This window comes from Anticarsia gemmatalis, chromosome 12, assembly GCF_050436995.1.
Source record: "Anticarsia gemmatalis isolate Benzon Research Colony breed Stoneville strain chromosome 12, ilAntGemm2 primary, whole genome shotgun sequence".
NCBI classification, from domain to species: domain Eukaryota; kingdom Metazoa; phylum Arthropoda; class Insecta; order Lepidoptera; family Erebidae; genus Anticarsia; species Anticarsia gemmatalis.
Window position 1 is genome coordinate 7,702,374 of NC_134756.1, and position 19,468 is coordinate 7,721,841.

Sequence of the window (19,468 nt, forward strand, 5' to 3'; positions counted from 1 at the left end):
GGTTTGTCGCTAGATGGCGTTAATAACTATTTTCAATATAATGTTTTTGTGTCTCGTTTTGCCACTATACTATAATAATAGCTATCAAGTATCAAAAAAATTAAAAAAGAGTGTACAAGTAAAACAATTAAATTATTAAACATCAGATTTATTTGTAAACGATAATTAAATATTAACTTAAGCGATGTGCTGATTGAAGAAGTTGATGTATGAGGTAGTGCGAGCGAAGACGGCGGGGTAGCCGAGCTCGCAACCGAAGGCAAGACCGAAGGATGTCACTCCAATCTGTAAACAAACATTCAAATTTTAGATAAGATCCAATTTAAGCCGAATTCTGTACAGTCGGTACTACCGGGTCACGTGAAGGTGACATTTAAAATGTACTTCAAAAATTGATCCTATGGCGCCCGCTAGAGGCGCTGATCATTTCATACAAGAAATTCGATAGCTCTCCGGTTGTCGGTATAAGATAGCAGTTGAGAATCGCCAATCAATGGGCAGAGGCAGAGTTCTTCAGTTCAGTTCTGTTCTCCACGTATGCGACGATATATGACATTTTTAGTTGGAAATCCGACAAACTTTTGCTTTAGTATAAATTTCAAAAAAAAATTTTAATTCCAGTGCCTTCATCTTCACCTGTTAGCTTTGTATTAGCACTAGTCAATAGATCTGTATCCATAGGCAATGATGAGCCGCAGAACATAGATCAAGAAGCGTACACAAAAACGATAATGTTTTAAACTTACCAAGATACGTCTGCCATTGCTGTTGACAACAAGAGGACCACCAGAGTCACCTCTGCAAGTGCTCACACCACCAGCTCCGCTTGTGCAGATGTTGGAGCTCTGGAATACAAAGGGGAAGGCGAACGAGCAAGTACGATGAGGCAGCACGTTCAATGTTACGTGGCTGAGGAACTGTTCAATAGTGATTTCAGCACCTGGAATTAAAGGAAAAAAATTAAACGATACTTTTGAATTTCAAGTGACCTGAATGTGTTTCATATAAAATCCTCTGTGTTACTTCCTTCTACTATTCTAAAAGTTAGAGTTTGTGAGGACGTAGTTTATTCATAGTTACTTTTAATTATTTTATTTTAGTCTTTGATTCTATTTCAAGTCAGATCTTTCGTATAAATTATGATAAATTTTTGTCCTACAAAGAAGAATTACCTAACACACATTGTATGTCACATTGCATACATTTATGGTACGAGGTACATATATTTCCTCGCGAAAATCGCGGGATTTACACTCGCGATTCAAATAGCTATCTAGTAGAATTTTCGTTACTAATTTATTAGTACGTACCATCACCGGTCAATCCAAAGCCAGAAGCAATAGCGCTGGCACCAGCAAAGTTCTGGCTCAGCTCGTTACCGCTCGGCAAGGCAATAGGAGAAATGGTGCCTGTAACCAAAAGAGATTGTTTTGTTATAATAGTTGTTATAGTATATTAGTTATATTCCACGTTTAAATGAAGGTGGAATATGTACTGGAATGTATTTTTAAATAGAGGTTTTTATTACGATAAACTACGAAAGACAGTGTAGTCTTTGATCAAATATTTTAAAATTATTCAATAAAAAATGGTTCTTCACTTTTCTACAAACTGTCAGGGATCAGTTTAATGTAGATATTCAATAGCGCTATTCTCTGCCACTATTGTCTTGTATGAAAATCTGATCAACGCCTGCGGCAGGCGCCGTATGAACTATTTTTACATTTTAAATATCACACTCGATACTCCGTAGTTCCGACTGTACAGAATCGGGCTACAGCTACGCGCTACGCAAATTTTTCGTTCTTAAATTACTATTCTTAACAATCAATTCGTACGGCGCTAGGGACGGTAATTTGCTTTTCAAACAAAGTTTCAAGATAGCTGGCCAGTTGTCTATAATTGTATAGAAACGCGCTACAGCTTAAAAACAGGGTGGTTTTTAAGCTTAGCGTGTTTCTATACAATATTAAGTATTATTATTATACTGTCGCAATCAACAGTGTCAACGACTGATCGTTACCAAAGATACAACAGTATTGTATTGACAGTATTTTTTAAACATCGCAATGTTGTGCAATGGATAACAAACTTATATGAAATCAAGTATTAGCATTTATAAGTGACATGTCAATGGCAATTGAGTTCATTCAATTTATAGACATTTATCAAAGAAACTGCATAAAATAATAAGAAGGTAATACTAACTTGAGAAAGCAACAGGGGTCGGAAGGTAAATCACGGCGACATCATCGCGAATAAGGTCTGGGTTCCACTGTGGGTGCATGGCAACCACGCTGGTCTGCTGCCTCACGCCTCCGGAGTAAATGGTGACGGAGCCGAGAACAACGGTGAGTCTCCACGCTTGGTGGACGCCGTCGAACCAACAGTGGGCGGCAGTGATCACACGGTTGGAGCTCACTAGGGAACCACCGCAGATACCAGTGCCGTTGACGTCGATGAAGTTAGCCAAAAGACCAGCCTGAAAGAATATAATAAATAATCTTTAGAAGATTGTTGAAGTGACAACAGGTTTAACATATATTATATTCCATCCTGATACATAACGAAAGTCAGATGTCTGACGGTCTCTTACGCTTTCACTGAAAACAATTGAAATGATATGAGGAATTTAGCCCGAATATAGTTGACCAAACGAAGACCACTTAGTTTGGTTAACCCTATACCTATAATCAGCCCCTCAGCAGCTGAATTGTATGATGAAACTACTTCGCGAGAGATGACGCGCGGTTCGGCTTGTAAAATATAAAGTGTCTTGATGTCTTCTTCTGGTCGATTTTTATTAAAGTAGAAACTCTAATTACTTAAACTGAAGTGAGGAAAGAAAAAAGTTGGTACCGACCTGGTAGGGGAATTCTCCGAGGTTAGAGGGTATACCTCCAGCGATCCTGCCTTTGCTCAACTCTTCCTCTGCTTTGCGAACCTTCTCACCCAATGGGATCAAGTGATTCTCAATGATACTGTACCCAGGGGTTCCTGCAGCCGTAGGAACGGCATTTGCGCAGGCAACAGCCGCCAAAGCTAAAACAATCAGCACCTTCATGATGTTTAATGAATCCCGGAATACCAAATACCAATACAGGTTTCAAATATATAGTAATTTGTTAACAGATTGCGGTCGGATTACATAGATAATTTAACGAGTAACCGTGATTAAAATTACCATGATTGTAATCGTAATCGTCCGCAGTACTGAAATGGTGACGTATTGCGTGTAAAAATTCTCTATCCGAAAGAAGATAGTACATTAATCTGAACTATTACCTTACGATATCTTTGTGTGTAGTGTCATAATGACCATTTTGTCGGAAATTTTTATCATATATTTATCGTGAATCATGGGTTTTTTTAATTTACTACAGATCTGTAAAGAAGATAAATTAATCTTTTGATAACTGTGGTTTCCCAATTAATTATCTAAGATACCTAAATCATAGCCAGACCTAAATCACAGTGTTGTTGTTTAAATTTTATAGAACACTATTTTGCTATTTTAACGGCAAAAGTTTTTTACAGTTTTAGATCTTGACTTGAGTTAAAAAAACTGTTATCTATGTTAGCAGAGTATTCCTTTTACAGAAATTCATATTGCGAAGTTTTATTCTATGCTAAGGCACAAAGGCTTTGTCAGTCATGCCGGTTGGTGACCACTGATACCAGCGGTTTCCACGCCAGGTAACTATCAATGCAATCTTTTGAGCTATGAGCATCAGAGTACATACTTTTAAACAAGCAGTTTAACATATAACCGTTGGTTATTTCGGTGATCAATAATACATGGTATATAATTTTCTGTTTTCTTTTTTAGATTTTATATTGACTGATAATTAAACTGATATTTTTTGTGTATCGTAAAAGCTTATTGTTTTTGCTAAAAACGGTAGTAAGCCATCGTTAAAAATATGATAACCTGATAAAAGCCAATAAATGTATTTTAAGACACAGCGGGCTGCTTTTTCCTCATGGTTACAATAATATATACCTTTCTGTGTAGTTATAGCCCTTAGAGATTACAATCAATACAGACCTAATCTCAGTGTTAGATTAGCAATGAAGCAATTGCTTGGGCCATCACGACTAGAGGAACACAAACAGGTAAAATAAAATATTGAAAAAATATTTGTGAACAGCATTTTTTTTGTTTTAATCAAATACTTGCTATAATTCCGGTCTATTTGTTTTTGCGTTTTGGTTTACGTAAAAGCTGTTGATTGCGTTTCATGCTCGTGACAAGTTACATTAATGAGTAAGTACAATGTTAACAAAATATTTGCGATAACCTTTTAATATGTTTACAATAATATTTTTTGTTTATTCCTGAGATATTACGTGATTGAATTGATAAAGAGAACTAGCATTCGTTATATGCATTGAAATATAAAGAAACTAAAAGATTTTTAAAATTTTACTATCACAAATTCAACAGATCAGGACATTTTTCATTAAGGCTTTACTAAACAATATCTAACTTATCTGCTCAGGTAAATTGCACACGTTTAAAAAAAATAGGATAGGTAAACATCGCATGTATGCTGGAAATACAAACAAAAACGTCATTGCAACTAAATTCAAGCGCGCAAGTCATGCTGCTTGTACTATGGACCTCCCGCTATGTATAATTTATAGAGTTGTTTACTCACTAAATTGCATACAATAAAAGTGATGATAACTCTCATCCGGCGATTTAGAAGCCGAGCCCACAATCCAAAAGTATTAAAATAAAGATAAAATAATCTATTAAGTAACATAAATTCATTGTGACCGGCTTGCCCCTGATAACAGTGATCTTCCATAAAATAAACGTACTTAAAAATAAACTTCTGGAACCGGCAGTCTTAAACTGACTACGACAGTGAACGAATAGAAAAATATTGTGCTCTACAAAAATGGTGCGCCTAACGGAAGAACAGAAACAGTTCTATAAAGACAATGGATACATTTTGTTAAAGAATTTGATCTCTGAAGAAGAATTATCCAGAGTCATTGACAAGTATGACAAGCTTTTCAAAAGAAAGAACCAGGATACAATGGAGAATTCTTGGGTCGGTGATAACAAGAATAATCGGAAAACGGATAATCCTCGCACAGTAAGTTTAAAATGACAATTCTATATTTGTATGCAGTTCTTAGGTACACTAAATAAATATAAAGTGTTTATTTTGCGATTCCGAAACGCAATCAGACATTCGACAAAGTGTTATTACTTATGTAAGCTTAACCTCTACCCCTGACCATGATCTTGACCTAAATCAATCACTCGGTTGTGTATTATTTTACTGGATTATTTAAATACAGATAGTTTATGTAACAGTGAGCATGTGAACCGTGTACATTAACATTTTGCAAAAAATTAAGCTCCAATAGAGACCATATGTTTGTTTTTTGAATCTCCTCAAACGCGATGTAGGTAGAAAGACCAATGACTTTAATACAATTAAATTATGAAGTACGTACCTGTGTTCGTAGGTCAAAGGAGTCCACAATCTACAACACCATCATGCAGTATTCGGCAAGCTTCTCTACAATGACAACATATTAGATGCCCTGGAAGATGTGATGGAAACCGAGAACATAATGCTGCATCACACGAAAGCTCACTTCAAACCTCCAGAGAAGGGGGCTGCTTATCCTATGCACCAGGTACCACACACTTCTTAAAAGTATATTTCAAAAGGAAATAGGAGATAATATATTTAGCTTACTTACCCCCGGTTTCTGAACATTTTCTGAGGTACATTTAACGGTAGTTTATCTATTCAATAGCGTTTAAACTCATATAAAAAGAAAAACGCTATTGAATAGATAAACTACCGCTAAATGTACCTCAGAAAATGGGGGTTAGACATATCGAGTGGAAAAAACACGTACCTACTTACAGCCCCTGTTTAAGTTAATCTCTATGTATTGCTGCTTTTAGGATTACCCGTATTTCCCGTATGAAAAGGACTCAATGGTAGCAGTATTCATACATTTAGACGCTGCAAACCCGGAGAATGGTGGTTTATTTGTCTACCCGGGCTCTCACAAACTTGGCCCACTTGAAGATATTGGCGCCAAAGAAAGCAACTTCCATTATGTCGACCAGGTACCTATTACCAAAGCTAATACATTTGTATAAATTATTTATTAAATAAATACTTATAGTTATAGTTACACTAGGTACCTACCTATATTCTTTAATTTTTGAATGAAACTTTTACTTTTTTTTGCACAGAAAAGGTTTCCTCTTGAAAAAGCGACACCGGTGATTGCTGATCGTGGAGACATTGTTATATTTTCGTACCTCCTCGTGCATGGCAGCTCTGTTAATAATTCCGACCGACCAAGGCGCATGTTCCTTGCTCAATTCCATGCAGCTGACGATAAGCCTATTGGAGACCAACGCCAACAGCCAGGCTATGGATGGATGCTTAGAGGAGCCAACTTTGAAAAAGATGCCGCAATTTCAAAGCAATATGAATAAAAATAAAACATACTAAACAATTTTGTCATTTATTTATATAACCTTATTTGAGGAACTCATTAATGCAAGGCTTCCCGCCTAAATATTGTCGTAATGGTCAAGCAATATTTTTATAAATTTTTTATTACATTACATTACATTTAAAAATAATAATAGAAAAGGATGAAGTATAATTAAAACGAGACAGAGTGATAAATTGATGCTTTGTTTATGACCGTCGGAGGATAACGGAACGTCAAACATGGCGTCCTCCAAATTCATTTTGACAGTGACAGTTCACAAACAAGCATCTATTTTTCTAGAAACTCAATTGCGTTTTTCTAGAAAATGAACGACAACGATGATGAACTCACCACATTTTGTGATTCAGCGGTAATTCTTTTATCCAAAAAGTCATATATAATGTGAAACAATGATTATGAGTTACTTGTGGTATCATGGTACTTTTGCAGGCATCTCTTGTGGAAGGATGCCGTTTACCAGTTCGAATGCAAGGTGGAGATGACTGGCCACTAGCTGAGATTATAAGTATTAAGGAAATACGTGGACAGAGGGGCTATTATGTGCATTATGTTGACTGTAAGTATAGTGCTCCCTCCATTGACAAACACATGACAATTTTGTTCATTGTTTTTATTTACATTATGAACAATGCTGAAAACAAAACTTATAATTACAGATCAAATATCAATTCCAAGCATATCATATACATATTTAATGCTAATAATAGAGAATTAGCAATCATTACTAAGTTACAACATGTTATTATACCCGGGAAAAGCTACAACAAAATGTTAGCGGGCCAAATACAGAATTAACCAATTGTGTTTGTTTTTAATTTTACAATTAGTTTTAAGGGAATAATACGAATTAAATATGCTTGTAAAGAATAATGCTGAGCGATTTTTATAATATTTAAGATTTATACAATATTTTCATTGTTAAGGCAATACAAATGACTTACTTACTTTTACAAATGAATGATCAATACTTAAATCATTGGACATCAATCTCATTTCTTTAATATTTCTGCTTCTTTTCTTATAGTACTGTTTAAAATTATATTCTTTACAATGATTTTTTATTCATCAAAAATCTGCATCAAAAGTCTAGCTTTTGCAACTTATAGCATTTGTATAATTTGAAGTGTTATAAGTATGGGTGTATCATTTCTTATAATTCTAGTCAACAAACGTTTGGACGAGTGGGTTGGAGAATCATGGCTGGACACAAGAAAAGTTCAGTTCCCTCGGAGAGATGGCGTTGCGACCGGAGGTACCACTACACCTAAGAAGACTCATATCGGATCAGGAGGTGGCGTCATGCCTAATTTTATTAGTATGTGTTTTTGCTACTATAGATCTAGAATTTTCTAGAACATTGTCATTTTCACATACCATCACTTGTACATTCAAGTTGACATAGTTCCGCAGATCAAGACTCATGGAGCATTGAGACCAAGTTTGGTTACCTTCATTTCTAGTAGTAATGGTTTAATAGTTCTAGAATTTACTTTTTTTTGTTCTTGTCTGTAGTTTCTTTTTTTTTTTTAAGTGTGCCTGAATTTTATCTGTGGAACTTTGTAGCACTGTTGTCTTTTGGAATCATTTCAAACATTAGGAGTTTAAGATTAGACCATATTAGGAATACAAATGGGTTTTGACAATTCATTTTAAAATGCGATAGACTTGCAAGTTAAATATTCTTGTCAAGTCTGGCCCACAAAATAGAAAAAACTTCTGACATTATTTTTTCCATAAATAATGTGGAAGCTGTTTTACTAGTTTATTACTAGCCTTTTGACTACAATTGGCTTACATTTATTCAAAATCTTACTTATGATGGTAGATTGGAGCTTTAACCTACCACTACTAGGTGAAAAAACTCTATGCATGACCACTTTAAAACTGCTTATTAAAAATGATATTAAAAGTAGATTCTAGGTACATTGCAGCATTTCACTGACTAACTTAACTCAGTTTACCATCATAACACCACATCGTCATAACAATTGGCTATAAAGTATGATGTTTTGTCTGCAGATGATACTGTCTGCAATGAAAGTCAGAAGTCTAGTATCACTACAAATAGGCCCGCTATTGCGCCCCAACCACCTCCGACAATACAGCCAATCCAACCTAAAATACCTGAAAAGACCCATTTTAATGCACTCAATGGTTCCGCACCAAAAAATGCACTTGGTACGTTGAAATTTATGATTCAATTATGTGTGTGCTTTGCGATAAAATGTAATATAGTTTATTTACAGCTTCAATTCCTCTTGATCTTTTGTCAAAATAATGATAAATGTTATACAGGAATAAATGTGTGTATCTAGTAGTTAATTGGCATGAAAATGTTAGTTTTTCTCCTCCGAAAAAAGTACCTTGTTAAAGTAATATGTGTTATTCATATTTTATATATTGAGCTTGCCTGATTTCAAAATGAATACCAGAAATTATAAATTAGCATATTGTTGCTCTTAAAATCTGCCTTTTGCTAAGCTTTGGATTGGTTCAGATCGAATGTGTTTGTTCTGAAATCAGTATTTGTGTCTATGTTGTGTGTTAACTGTGATACTGGAATACTTTGCACCATTTTTTCAAACTAAAATCAAGCATTATTGAATTGCTGTACGCATAATATATTTAAAGAATACTATTCTTATGCTACTAAATATCCACATTTCTGCTTTGAAAACAATATTTATGATACAAAAATAATTGATAAAATTCAGTATCAGTACTATCAGTTTTATTTACAAGCTTTTAAATTTAGCTATCGTATTCGCGTTACTATCCGCTGCATAATCCAAACTACGAAAACAATCCCACGCAGTATATAACTAACTTTACCTAGGTGTAATATACGCTTATACGTGAAAAAACATGGCAAGTTTTAGTACTGTAATGTTACGTGGTTGAAATAAGGTGTTATAGCCGGTGAGCCGCGACAACTGGTCTCTCGACCGGCTAGTCCGACCCTCGGGAACGATTCGTCGTCCCTCGTCAATGGCGGCGCCGTATTAGCGGCCGCGCTACAAAAGAAAATTAACAGGAAACGGAAAGCACCGTCTATTGATAATAATGAGGTAAGTTTTTGATTTTATTTTAATTGTTGCCAGGATTTAGGACTCTGTTCAGTGTGTACCAGAGTTTAGCGTTGGTTTATGAACAGCGAGTTATCTACACTTAATTAAGTCTGCATTTTACTCTGAACGAGCAACGATTTTACTCGATAGTGTCTTTAATATCCTATTAGCTATTATCTGAACGGACAAAACTGCCAAAGGCTGGCTTATCCAGATACGCACGTTTAACGCCATCATTTCTTTGATTTTTTGGCACAATGCAGTGGCGTAGCGTGCATTGGCGGGACCCCGTAAAAACAATTGATTGGGGGCCCTTATATTGTTTGGGGGTAAAGATTTTTCACAAAAGAAAATTATATTAAATAATAATAAAAAATATAATAATGATTACTATTTCTTTTTCCTTACACACTTTTGGGGGCCCCCGTGGCCCGGGGGCCCCGTATAATTGATACGGCAGATACGGCGGTAGCTACGCCCCTGGCACAATGCTTGAGTTCGTCTAACTTATCTACCTATTATATCTTTCTAAAAGTAATCATGGTATTTTTTAAAATACCTCTAAGTTCTTTTCGATCTAAAGTAATTTACGCATTAATATAAAACTTACTCGTAAAGATGCTAACACAATTACTAATACCAAGTTTAAACACTTACAGGAACCTAAACAAAATTCAAAGACATTTCAATCGGAGCCCGTGCCGTCTGTGGAGACGGAAGGTAGTGAGACGACCGCCAGTGGTACGGCCACGCCCACGACGCGACCGCGACAGTCTGGCAGTATGGTGGCACATGGACACGATGACCTGGTCACACGGATGAAGAATATTGAAATGATTGAACTAGGCCGGAATAGGATAAGGCCGTGGTACTTCGCGCCCTACCCACAGGTAATGAATTCGGTATATCAATGAAATATACCTACCTAAGTAAAACACATTACTTGCAACTGGTTGTTCCGCTGCAAAGAACAGAATACACTGTTCAAGATCTTTCTGTTTATTGTGGAGAAAATGAGCCTGATCTAGGGACATTAGATTTTTGAATGTCTTAAACTCAACATGATTTCGCAATTTTTATTCTAGATGTAATGACATAATCTAATTAGGACAAATTTTTATCTGTTTTCAGGAAATGGTGAATCTACCCTGTATTTACATTTGCGAATTCTGTTTGAAATATAGAAAAAGTAAAAAGTGCCTAGAAAGACATCTGGTGAGTATATTATTATTATTATTCTTACTAAAACATATATATCGAAAACTTCTAGCTTATTTAAATAGTAATAATATTCAAGATTTGCTTTAATTTTGTCATTCGAATGTATCTCTTATAGCTCACGCAACTCTTACATTTACGTATACGGTTTTATACGTTGGCACTAAATAGACGCACATTAAATAAATTTAACGTGTAAAATGTTTTTGTAACGAAACAAACGTTGTTTCAGATAAAATGCAAGCTAAAACACCCTCCCGGCAACGAGATCTATCGCAAAGGCAGCATATCGTTCTTCGAGATCGACGGTCGGAAGAACAAGTGTTACGCTCAGAACCTGTGCCTGCTCGCCAAGCTGTTCCTCGACCACAAGACACTGTACTACGACACGGACCCCTTCTTGTTTTATGTTATGACTGAATTTGACGCCAGAGGTACGACACAAATGATTTATATTCTAACTATCAAAATAAAAGCGAAAGTTTGTCTATTATCGCTAACCTGCTAAACCTATTTTTGATATGAGATTGTAAATAAGATTTATTTTTCAATGATCATCTCCTAACCGGCGGAATAGGGAATAATAACTTACGCAAGCGTAATATTTAGTGGAGTATTTTTTTTATTTTACTTTTTTTTCTTGTTTATAGACCGAGACATATCAAATCTTTATTTTATTAATTTTAGTACCTTAATCACTTCTATCAGCTATAACGATAAAGCATCAAACAACTTTCGCCATATTTAAAGCCATTTTTCCCTTTTTAAGTGTCATAATTATTTTAATTGCAGGATTTCATATAGTAGGATACTTTTCAAAAGAGAAAGAGAGCACAGAAGATTACAACGTAGCTTGTATATTGACACTGCCCCCATATCAACGAAAAGGTTATGGAAAACTTCTCATAGAATTTAGTAAGTATTGTTATAACATATAATCGTTCCCACAATACAATATCCTATTCTAAATAAATTTTCGTACAGATAATTCATAAATTTACAGTTACGTTTTCTTCCGGATGTTTTATCCAAGACTTATCCATAAGTCTGAAGCAGGCCTTTAGAATACATATACAAAAAATGTTAAACACAGTGTATTTTAAATTTTATTTAATTCATAATACATTTATTTTATAGGTTACGAATTGTCAAAGTTTGAAGGGAAGACCGGATCGCCAGAGAAACCACTATCAGATCTTGGGCTCCTCTCGTACCGTAGTTATTGGGCACAAACTATACTGGATATACTCACACACATCAAACCGGTCGGGGACAACGAAAAACCTATCATTACTATCAAGTGAGAACATTTTACTTTATTTCTCTTCTACCTAATGTAAGGCTATTGGTTTCATAACGACACGACGACTAATACTTTTTGCACTGCGATTTGGGTTTCCAACATTTTTTAAGTATCATCTCTTTATTGAATCTTAGAGATTATTTGAAATAGCGCTCTTAAATAGTAACGTGGTTTCACCCAAAAGCTTCATTAAAATTCCTATATTCGGAATAGAAATAAGAGATCCGCAGGAGAACCAAAGTAACCGATATAGCCCTAAGAGTTGCGAACCTCAAGTGGCAGTGGGCAGGGCACATAGCTCGCAGAACCGACGGCCGTTGGGGCAGAAAGGTTCTGGAGTGGCGACCACGAACCGGGAAACGTAGTGTTGGCAGGCCCCCCACAAGATGGACCGACGACCTGGTAAGGGTTGCCGGAGTCCGATGGATAAGGGCGGCCCAGGACCGGTCCTATTGGCGCTCGATAGGGGAGGCCTTTGTCCAGCAGTGGACGATTCCCGGCTGAGATGATGATGATGATGATGATGATTCGGAATAGATTCAATCGTAACCTAAATTGTAAACGCACCTACAGTCTATCTACATTTGTAACCTTTTACGATGTTCAATTTCAGTGAAATCTGCGAGCTGACCAGTATAAAGAAAGAGGACGTAATAAGTACACTCCAGAACTTAAACTTAATCAACTACTACAAGGGCCAGTACATTATATCCGTCAATGAGGTGACTTATTATACTTGAATACTCTAGTTATAAGCAACAAACGTCTTTCCCAATGATCTGATATTTGTTTAACGATGGCAGGAAACGTTACAGCAACATGAAAAAGCAATGGAAACAAGGACACTACGTATCGACCCCAAATGTTTGCATTGGACGCCAAAAGATTGGTCCAAACGTGCCAAATGGTAAGCCGGCTAACATTTTATTCCATCACGTCACGTCATGCCATCGTCTTCTCAATAACAGATAATAAGCGAATCAAGACTTCATAAAGTTAGTATTAATGTTGACAAACTGAATTATATTTTTTTCTTTTGTCACCAGCGTTTGAAGTCATAGAGTAACGGAGATGCGAGCTATCTAACTCTGGCTTCCGAACCGTACGCAGTTTGTTCATTTTGTACCTAACATAATAATTTTATATCCTCGCATTTTCTCATTATAATCACTCATTTACTTCATCGCTAACCGGCTTTGGGATCATATCCTCATTGTCATTACCATCACTTTTAGATTTTATTTTCTTGATACTTTTAGGGACATATTTATGCATGATGCGTCAATGATTAATTAGTTATGATTCATAATCCCATGCATAATGTATATATAATTTAACACTGGTGCTTGAGCTGAATAATTTTAAGAATATAGAATGTCTTACTATAATATGTATTGAAACGTGTGCCTTAGCAAAGTGTGAAGAAGGACACTATCTTAATATTATACTGATGAAAAACAAATCTTTGCTAAGGTATGCGTAGAACTTAAACCACTATATATTGGTATGAAGTTCATTTACTTGTAAAATAATATTATTTAAAGGGTATTAACATAATCTTAAGCAATATTATAACGAACCTGGTATACTAACACGACGCTTGGCAGCCATTATCACGAACGCTTTGCGCGTCACTGAAGCTTACTAACAATTACAATGTTAAAGATGGGATTGGGATAAAAAACTTTCAAATTTCTTGAAGACTGTGGATTGTGGGTTTATTTTTCTATTGCCAGTTAACTTTAACGTTGAAGAATAATTTTGATCCATTTTCTTTAATTATATGATCCTAAAAAACGACAAATTTATTTATCTAAAGCCCGATTTCTGAAGTCATCAGTTAAGTTATATAGTTACTGATTCAATAAGTTATGTACAGGTTAACCGAGGTTGCGTTTCTGAAAACGTTTGTTGCTTTTCAATAACTAAAACTACCACTAAATGTACCTCAGAAACCAGGCATAAGAAAGTTTACTGGCTATAGAAAAAAATGGTCATAATGTTCTCTATTGCACAGCTCTACGGCGTAGGGAGCACAAAAATAACAGGTATTCTTTCTAACTATTATCATGAAATTGGTAACGTTCATAAGGTCCTACTACTTTTGTAACGAAAAAAACTTGACTTTCTAGAAAATCGGTTTATAGCTCGCAATATGTAAAAGAAAATAATTTAGGAAGTTTGTATGCAAAATTATTTAATAAATATTCAAGCAACGTCGTCGCGGAATATAATAGGAATAAATTATACCATCAAAGTACTTACTATTACGAAAATATATCGAAGAGACTTTTTAACAAGCAGCGAATAAAATGTACGTGTGGCATCATTACGACTATTCCAATCCCATCTAGGTTGCTTCAACACTTTCTAAGATACCACTACTTTTTTTGTCAAGGAGTTATGTTTTCGCATCCCTAACAATATATCCATTTAGTATTTCCTTATATAATATAGAATAGAATGTATTTAGTCAAGTAGATTGGTGCGAAAACAAATCCTTGACACAAAAAATTCCGACGTCGAACTTCATACTGTCGCACGTGACCGCGTTTGTGAGTATATCTCTCTCACTCAGTCACGTTAGTGCGTTGTTGCTGTCTCGCTCTTTCGTGGCATAGTGATGGATATACTCAGCTGCGTTGTAAAGCATGCGACTATATATCCCACTATCAAAACAAAATTAGTACCACTTTTAAAATTATTATTGTGACGTTTTAGGTAGCCGCTGGTCCTGTCTGCAATCGTCGTGTAGTCTGCAAATCAACGCAAAGTACGATGGGTACTACGCTGGTCCTTCAATGTACCCTGTAGTAAATTTTGTAAGGTAATAATTTAGCATTTCTCAAAGAGTGTAGTTAGATGTTAAACAATATGTAGTACAAAATGTATAAGTATTGTGTATTCTACCTCGTACGTAGTGTTTACTGCTTATAAATAATCTCTATTTATCAGGGTATTCGTAATTCTATGTCTTTTTAATCAGTCTAGCAACTTTTTGTCAATATTACATATTTTGTTTAGGATTTTATGATAGGAAGCATCTCTGAAAATTAGTTAGCGTATAGCGTTAATAGATAGCGGTCCAACTACGGTCTAACTACAGTGGAGAAAGAATAGTTACTGGCCGGTACAGAACAAAATGCGTGCAACCAGTAATGTGTGAAATGCGATTGTTCTAAAGATCGAAATAGCGGGCGTGTGTTCGTATGAAACGAGCACGTGCACGCATGCCGTATGTACCGGTCGAAAGACGGATCAAATTTTAAATCAATGTATAATAGGTATGTTTTAGTATATTTAACTAATAGTGTCCGAATACTTCCAAATATATCAACAGTATGTAATGTAATTTTTAAATAATTCGAATTCTTGGTGTTACACTTTTTGAGAATTGCAATTATTAAATAATTTTCTAGTCTCAGTTTTGACCGATTCATGTAAATAACAAAATGAAAGTTTGTGTTGTATGAATGAAATTTGATTCAAATGCTCGCTACATTTAGCCTAGTAAGATATTCATACATTTTTTAAATGTAAGCCTTTTGTGATATTAAATAATATCATTGTTTTAGAACACTATCGTTTCCTTTGACTTCCTTACCCACTAAAAGTTTATTTAAGTAGGTATTTGGTGATTCAAGCATTCAATTGCCTGGGTTTTCTCTGACGAAGTTCTTAGTCTCTAGCTGTTATAGGTCACACTTGAAGTGTAGTGCTTTTCTAAATAATTTTGTTGTGTATATAGTAAAGGATATAGGTAGTAAGAAATCAAACATATTTTCTATGCAATATAATGATTTATTCTTCAATATATAAGCGCAATAATTTTGCTTTGACTGTCAAAATATTAATATTTATGAAGCAGGTACAAGTGATGTTTACAACACTTAAAACCTAATACGAATTATTATTTTTGATATCTTATTATACAATGTTCTTGTATTATAGTACAACATGATTCGTAAAGGCCTGCATTTTGAAAAGCGGTGAAAAAATAAGTTTTTAATTTATCCGGAGCAAGTTTGAAAACACTCATGTTCTCTATGATCTTAATCTGTCATTTAGCTTTTTATTGGAATTGGAGTTGGTAATTTCAGCCAGTATTATTTGTGTTATTGTTTCTTTGATTATTGACATGTCTTCAATACAAGCAATTGAATGCAGGCCCTCAATCACTTTGTGACTTTATCATCAAAATATATGAGTGAACAAATTATATGTAAATCTATAGAAAATTTAATAAAAATTGAATATCAAAGCATTAGTATATAGAGGACTTAAATAGCGAGAGATATAACAACATATTATAAAAGTTGATTCGAATACTCATATATATAAATTATAAAGTTAAATCTTATTTTGTAACAACAATAAATCGTTAAACAAAGTGTAATACTAGTCGTTTTATAACTTACAACCGAATGTTATGCAATAGTAATGTACTATTACAACTCCAACGGAGCACAGACATTGACGAATTAAGTAGGACTCGTCGAGTTGATCAACCAATGTAATTACATGCACATTGTTTCGAAGATTTTTAGTTTAATTAAAGTTATACTGAAGAATTTTATTTTACAAATTACGGACTATGATTGAATTGTTTAGACTAACTCTTTTTTAATGCTGCGAAAGATGTTTCTATTGTTCGGTTAGTTCTACTGCACGTGAGACCTATCTTTGACATATGAAGTCATATGCTGAGACACTTAAAGATTTACACGTGCTTTGCTCAAAACAAACAATGTAATTAATTGTTGATCAATCACAACGCTATAAACAAAATACACCTTTCAGAACCTAAACTATACCTTCTAAAGTTAATCTTATACACAAGATTACTACGACGGTACAATCACACTACAAAGCGAAATACAAAATACTACGATTTTCAAAATATCGAAATTCATAATTTAAACATTGACCAAATACAATGAAAGTATAGAAAAGCTACTATCTAAGGGAAGTCCATTACATTTCGCATTCATTATGCATCGGCCTTTCTACAAACTATGACGGAGACTTGAAATTCTTGTTATACAAGATATAACAATGAACATTTAGTTCGAATTGTGCTCTGTGTTAATAAATAGATTTTTCTCTTTCTATCACATTACCAACAATATAAAAATAAATGCTCGCGCGACTGACTGCTCGCTAGGCAGCCAAATAGACTAGGATCACTGGTATGCAGAAGGCACTGTCTTTGAATGGTCTGCACGTGCGTCTCGGCCACGAAGAAGGCTTACAAATACTCTACACTTTATTCTGTATTGTGCAACAGTACAACTCCGGTTATTACACAAAGAATAATTATGCCTTTTCTTTGTATGCCTTCTTTAATGTAGTGAGCCTTAACGAATCGCCCAGACGACTACTTCTATCGTAACTTACTAACTTCATATAAAAATATTAACAGAACAACAAAACCGCTTTAGTTCAAAATTAAAATACAGAGGCACTTTACAGTGGTGTTTTTTGTGGACGCTCGAAGCGATTCAACGCACACATTATACGTTGAACCATTTGTCAAAGTCAAATGAAAAAGAGAATGGTGATATTGTTTAAAATTTTGTCTTTGTATAATGGAGAATGTTAACAAATTTGGGTTATTAGCTCTTCATATTCTCTGTTAAAAATAAAAAATACTAGTGAAAGAATTACTTTGATACGTCAATTAGTTTCCGATTTATAAGTAAAACAAGTTGTAACCGCGCGAGTCGGTGTGACGTCATTGTACACCACGCTAAGTCTGGCTCACATAGTCTTTTTTAATAATATTTACTATTATTACACTTTAAAAGTAATAAGCAGACGACAACACAACAAAATACTGCATAAGCTATTACATCTACGGCTGTAGACTTGATATTAAGCGGGACGCGGCCCGCGCGGCATGGTGTACTATGACGTCACGCTGTTAGCGGGACTCGATATTTTTTGAAACTTTGAATGCTTGTAAAATCAAAACTACTTGGTATTTTGGACTAAAACAAAAACTAGTTTTCATGTACATGTACAGGCTTTACTGAGTCAAAATTTCAAGCGATTTGGCATACCTAGTAACATTCTCCATTACAACAAGGTTCTTAGTCGCTCGACAGATACATTTGACAAATGATCCTTCGCCACAGTACTTTGTGTGCACGTTACAATTCGCTACATATACGTTCTTAATTATAGAAATGTCAAATTCTTAAAATTAATTGATTATTATCGTTCGTAACAAGTAACGCTTTTTGCACTTAACAATAATATTAGGTATATCACGACTTATTCTGAGTTAAAGCACCTTAAAACTAATATTACCTTACACGAATTGTAACACATGTATATGTGGAATATATCTCTTAATAATCTGTGAATATACTTCTGTAACAAAAAATATATAATTTTGGAATTTCAACAGGAGGTACTGTTTAACTATATCTATGATTGTACTGGAAGTCGTAGGCTATATGTGATGTATTCATTAAGGGCATGAATTCGCAATCTGGAGTCACGGACGTAGACTAGACACCAATGGTAATACCAAAACATTCTTAACATTGCACCGTCAAAATCAGATCTTAATTCTTAAATAAATATTTAAACAGATCAAAGCAAAATCATAGAACTTAAAAAAATAAAACGAATGGTAATTGTTAGAATTAGACACTTAGATAAAATATTATGTGAAATACCTACCTAGAGAAAGAACTGTTTCACAGTATCTGTTCTGTGTTAACGTAGTAATTACAATCGAATTGGGACTCTAGTTCACAACACTTGAAGAAAATGTAACATAAAAATGATTAAAACTTTGAATTTTCACATTTACATACCTGCAGAAATGGGGAATTTCGCAATTTTCGTGTTTTAATGATAAACTTTATAATATTACTGATTCTGGTTGTCGAATGTTACACTCCATCTCTTATACATACATACTAGCTACGTTATACAGGCACCGAACTATCTCTACGTTGTTGTTCTACACAGTAGACATATGATTTCGTTTCGAAATAAATTTCCCCGCCCTTTGTCGTTTTCTGGCACTTTTACAAGCTATTTTTATGATATACAAAAAGATTTTAATGTTTTATCACATCTGTATCATTACAAAATTCATGTCTCGGAAGATGATTCAATAAAGTATACAACTTGTTATATTTTTGTAATGCACTATAGTAATACGTTTCAATAAATCGCCACCGAACCAAAAATAAAATAAGTAGTTATGTAACAAAAAATAGGAAGTAAAATCTGAAGAATGGTATGGAATTATTTAAACGGTGACTCTATTTCGAATTTTAATAACTCCAATGCTTAAATTATACGTATACATGTCGAAAAATAATTTGGACCCGACGAAAAATTTTTGCTGATA

General features: G+C 34.6%; 3 protein-coding genes across 7 annotated transcripts; 2 read left to right on the forward strand and 1 right to left on the reverse strand.

The window, feature by feature from the left end:
- Window positions 1–132: 132 nt before the first annotated feature.
- On the reverse strand, window positions 133–3,103 carry LOC142976888 (brachyurin-like). The gene is made up of 5 exons (XM_076120465.1): window positions 2,864–3,103; window positions 2,209–2,482; window positions 1,311–1,409; window positions 747–940; window positions 133–285 (listed from the first exon to the last, which is right to left on the reverse strand). Exons 1-5 carry the CDS (start codon window positions 3,062–3,064, stop codon window positions 178–180), a joined length of 876 nt encoding a protein of 291 aa, XP_075976580.1. The 5' UTR covers window positions 3,065–3,103; the 3' UTR covers window positions 133–177.
- A 1,613-nt stretch (window positions 3,104–4,716) lies between these two features.
- LOC142977011 (putative alpha-ketoglutarate-dependent hypophosphite dioxygenase) lies at window positions 4,717–6,504 on the forward strand. Its single transcript, XM_076120676.1, has 4 exons — window positions 4,717–5,108; window positions 5,488–5,661; window positions 5,939–6,106; window positions 6,236–6,504. The coding sequence occupies exons 1-4, from the start codon at window positions 4,908–4,910 to the stop codon at window positions 6,482–6,484; spliced, it is 792 nt and encodes a 263-aa protein (XP_075976791.1). The 5' UTR covers window positions 4,717–4,907; the 3' UTR covers window positions 6,485–6,504.
- Window positions 6,505–6,736: 232 nt separating this feature from the next.
- Tip60 (Histone acetyltransferase Tip60) lies at window positions 6,737–15,673 on the forward strand. Of its 5 annotated transcripts, none has more exons than XM_076120691.1 (14): window positions 6,737–6,856; window positions 6,937–7,063; window positions 7,670–7,822; window positions 8,527–8,685; window positions 9,415–9,575; window positions 10,235–10,465; window positions 10,707–10,790; window positions 11,026–11,227; window positions 11,586–11,708; window positions 11,931–12,093; window positions 12,710–12,818; window positions 12,900–13,003; window positions 13,143–13,198; window positions 14,818–15,673. In XM_076120691.1, the coding sequence occupies exons 1-13, from the start codon at window positions 6,812–6,814 to the stop codon at window positions 13,147–13,149; spliced, it is 1,668 nt and encodes a 555-aa protein (XP_075976806.1). In that variant the 5' UTR covers window positions 6,737–6,811; the 3' UTR covers window positions 13,150–13,198; window positions 14,818–15,673. The 5 variants fall into 5 exon arrangements, with proteins under 5 accessions (XP_075976806.1, XP_075976808.1, XP_075976807.1 ...); XM_076120693.1 differs by having other exon boundaries at window positions 12,912–13,003; XM_076120692.1 differs by lacking the exon at window positions 13,143–13,198.
- Window positions 15,674–19,468: the final 3,795 nt, after the last annotated feature.

Excerpts from the sequence above, each read along its gene's own strand:
- LOC142977011 (XM_076120676.1), top strand. The coding sequence starts at position 4,908 with ATGGTGCGCCTAACGGAAGAACAGAAACAGTTCTATAAAGACAATGGA. Across the intron at positions 5,109-5,487 it reads AAACGGATAATCCTCGCACA|GTCAAAGGAGTCCACAATCT; the intron begins GTAAGTTTAAAA and ends CTGTGTTCGTAG. Across the intron at positions 5,662-5,938 it reads CTGCTTATCCTATGCACCAG|GATTACCCGTATTTCCCGTA; the intron begins GTACCACACACT and ends TGCTGCTTTTAG.
- Tip60 (XM_076120691.1), top strand. The coding sequence starts at position 6,812 with ATGAACGACAACGATGATGAACTCACCACATTTTGTGATTCAGCG. Across the intron at positions 6,857-6,936 it reads CCACATTTTGTGATTCAGCG|GCATCTCTTGTGGAAGGATG; the intron begins GTAATTCTTTTA and ends GTACTTTTGCAG. Across the intron at positions 11,228-11,585 it reads GACTGAATTTGACGCCAGAG|GATTTCATATAGTAGGATAC; the intron begins GTACGACACAAA and ends TTTTAATTGCAG.
- LOC142976888 (XM_076120465.1), bottom strand. The coding sequence starts at position 3,064 with ATGAAGGTGCTGATTGTTTTAGCTTTGGCGGCTGTTGCCTGCGCAAAT. Across the intron at positions 1,410-2,208 it reads GACCCCTGTTGCTTTCTCAA|GCACCATTTCTCCTATTGCC; the intron begins GTTAGTATTACC and ends TTTTGGTTACAG. Across the intron at positions 941-1,310 it reads CTTTGGATTGACCGGTGATG|GTGCTGAAATCACTATTGAA; the intron begins GTACGTACTAAT and ends CTTTAATTCCAG.